We start from the raw sequence: 3,154 nt of genomic DNA, 5'->3' as shown, positions 1-3,154 counted from the left end.
GTTTATAGGAACTGGTTACTGGTTAGATTGTTATATTGTTGATGATTTTCTTTTTTGCTTGTGATAGCATAAAAAAAACAGTCCTAGTCGAGTGTCTCAAAAATGCCAAACTTACTGTCAAATGGTACAACAAGCATCACGATGAACACTCGCTTTCCCAGGTAATGATCTTACTGTTCGAGTTTTCGGGAAATTTAGCCTCTGGTACTTTCTATAATCATGGAAACCAATCTGAGCAATAGACCAGCTCTAATTTCCCCAATAAATCTAAACCCTTATGAGAAGACACCACTTCCTCTCAGAGAACAATTACATAGAAAAACACGATATTAGACAGCACATTTTCCTGTCTCTGCCTCTGTCTTTGAGGGTACTTTTAAAAGAATTTGAGCTTTAAAAACCACATACCTGTAATCAAGTTTTAAGATGAACACAGTTTGGACAAGTTTTTACATTTTCATGCTGATTAGAAGACCTGCATATGTTACAGTGTTTTAAAGGATGTATCTATATACACACACACACACACACACACACACACACACACACACGCGCACACACACACACACACACACACACACACACACGCGCGCGCACACACACGCACACACCCACTATATTGCCAAAAGGTTGCGAACACCTGATCTTTCTTTCCATATGCGGTTCTTCTCCAGACTGTTACCACAAAATGCATAATTGTATAGGATGTCTTTGAATGCTTTATAATACAATTTTGCCTTTACTTCATTTTGGAAACCCAAACCTGTTGCAGCATGGCAATGTACCTGTGCACAAAGCGAGGTCCATTAAGATCTGGCCACCTCACCTACAGCAGTACCCGACTTTACTAACACCCTTGTCTGATGAACAAAAAAATGCCACAACTACACTCCAAAATCTAGTGGATCATCTTCCCATCATAGTGGAGGGAATTATAAGAGCAGTATGTATATATAAATACAGTCTCATATCTATAGACATTTTTCAAGAACGTTGTTTCCACACTGTTATTAATATTAATAATGCATCGTTACATCGCATACAGGTAAAAAGTTCTTCATTTAACTGAAGGAACAATGAAGTATTTTTCCTTTGAGAATGTAAATGTAAATGCAACACGGGATTTTTAACTGTGTCTAAATGATGGCAGATTTGATGTCATTGGATTTTGTTGTGGTTTTATTTTTGGTGAAATTATCCATCCTGTTAGAGCTGCAGCATTAGTGACATGTGAACGCGATTTAAAAAAAAATGAAAGTAAACCTGATTTCCAGAGAAATCAAATGCGCTCTCTGGCTTTAGCGTGAAAGAGCTGCGAAAGCATACGGTCCTATAAAAGACAATTCGAGCAGACCTGAATGCATTGCAGGCTTACCCACCAGACCTCCAGGAGATCTTCTGTAGATCATTTCTCGACCTGCTTCAATCAGAATGAAGGCAATGTTAAATGTGTGGGGTTTCATCCTGCTAACTCTCTGCTCCTGGAACTGCACATCTGGATGCACATGGATGAAAACGCAGAACAGAGCAGCTGTAAGCAACTTCCAGGTTTTAAGCAACAGCTCGATTTCACATCTGGAACAAGCCGTGAGTAAAAACCGAGTCATCGCAGTCTTAAAGTGATTCCAGTGCGACTCACTGCCTCATTTTACACCACCTGCACAAAATATACATATCTATTATCTTTATTTTGATTTTACTGGGTGTGTGTGTGTGTGTGTGTGTGTGTGTGTGTGTGTGTGTGTGTGTGTGTGTTGTATTTTTATAGCAAATTTCCTTGTTAATGCAATCCATCGCTGGCTAGACTTCAGTCAACACAGTCATGCATGTGATATAACTTATCAATACACCAATATTTATTTTTGTTTTAGTGCAAGGCTTCTGTGCATGTTTATAGCAGACTCAGCATGGAATTTCCACACAGTCAATACAACCGCATACTCGAACTGCAGGTTAAGTACCGCTTTAGGCGAATAAATACTTATTATTATTATTATTATTATTATTATTATTATTATTATTATTATTATATGAAATGATGAAATGCAATAACAGTAGTAAAAACATTAATATCTCGGAACGCTAATTGGCGTAAAACATTATAGATGGAGCAAATCACGTTGAAGATCCATGCCATTTAAATCACCATAGTGCTCCACATGTACTTACAGGCAAAGGATCACATACTGTTCATCTTGAAGACCCTGAAAAGCATTGAGAAGATCTACAGTGGGAAATACGAGAAGGTGGACTGCGACCAGCGTAAACTGCAGATATTTCTGCTGGATGTGCATCGCCAGATTTTTGAGCTGGAACGATGTGTGAGTCAGCATATCTCAAAACATTTATCATCATCATCATCATCATTATTATCATAATCATCCTAATTATTTGGTGTTTTTTTAATCAAATAAGGAAAATATCGTCCCCACAAAAGTGCTGAAGAAAATATTAAAAAACATGGAAATACATTTCAGAGGTCTGATTTCTCACCTTAAAATCACGGTGAGCATCATGGAGGAGTTCCCTGGTCTGCACCACACTTTCTGTTTCCTTTACCGATGAAAAGGTCGCTGCTTTCTGACGTGAACTTTCTCCTTGCAGGACTTCAGTGCAGAAGGTTGGGGTGAGACTGCAGGGGTCGTTCTGCAGCATCTGAGAAGACTCGACCTCCTGGCCACCAAAACTAAAATAGAGCTTCATGATCATTAAAACCAGTTCAACCTGATAAAAAAAAAAGATATGCAAATATACATTACATCCTTTTTTTATTTATATACAAATTTGTTTTTTTAATTTTTTAAGTCAAAATGTTTTTTTACGTATATATATTTTTTTTATAATATAATTTAGTATTTTTGATGTTCATGCTGATTTAAGTGTTTGGCAGAAATGTTCTTCTTTCTGTTAATGACCACATTAAAATGACCACAAACCACAAATGTAAATGTATATTTGAATAAAAATGTTGATCAGATATAATTCTCTTGAGAACTTGGACTTAATTGAAAGTAAAGTGACTTTATGACAATTGAATAATATTTAAAGTGATATTTTGAGTGCAAAAATATTTTATATTCTGGTTTTAAAGAGCGGGGGTACTTTTACAAAGAACCTATGGGAAAAGATGTTTGGAGTTCCATAAATAGTTATT

At 36.6% G+C, this 3,154-nt stretch overlaps 1 protein-coding gene across 1 annotated transcript; it reads left to right on the top strand.

The window, feature by feature from the left end:
* The first annotated feature begins 1,456 nt into the window (after positions 1-1,456).
* Positions 1,457-2,751, top strand: LOC124376442 (interferon a3-like). Its single transcript, XM_046835529.1, has 5 exons — positions 1,457-1,587; positions 1,872-1,952; positions 2,172-2,321; positions 2,416-2,505; positions 2,605-2,751. Exons 1-5 carry the CDS (start codon positions 1,510-1,512, stop codon positions 2,710-2,712), a joined length of 507 nt encoding a protein of 168 aa, XP_046691485.1. The 5' UTR covers positions 1,457-1,509; the 3' UTR covers positions 2,713-2,751.
* Positions 2,752-3,154: the final 403 nt, after the last annotated feature.

Source organism: Silurus meridionalis, chromosome 22 (genome assembly GCF_014805685.1).
Source record: "Silurus meridionalis isolate SWU-2019-XX chromosome 22, ASM1480568v1, whole genome shotgun sequence".
Classification (NCBI taxonomy): Eukaryota; Metazoa; Chordata; class Actinopteri; order Siluriformes; family Siluridae; genus Silurus; species Silurus meridionalis.
This window is presented reverse-complemented; position numbering and strand designations above follow the sequence as displayed.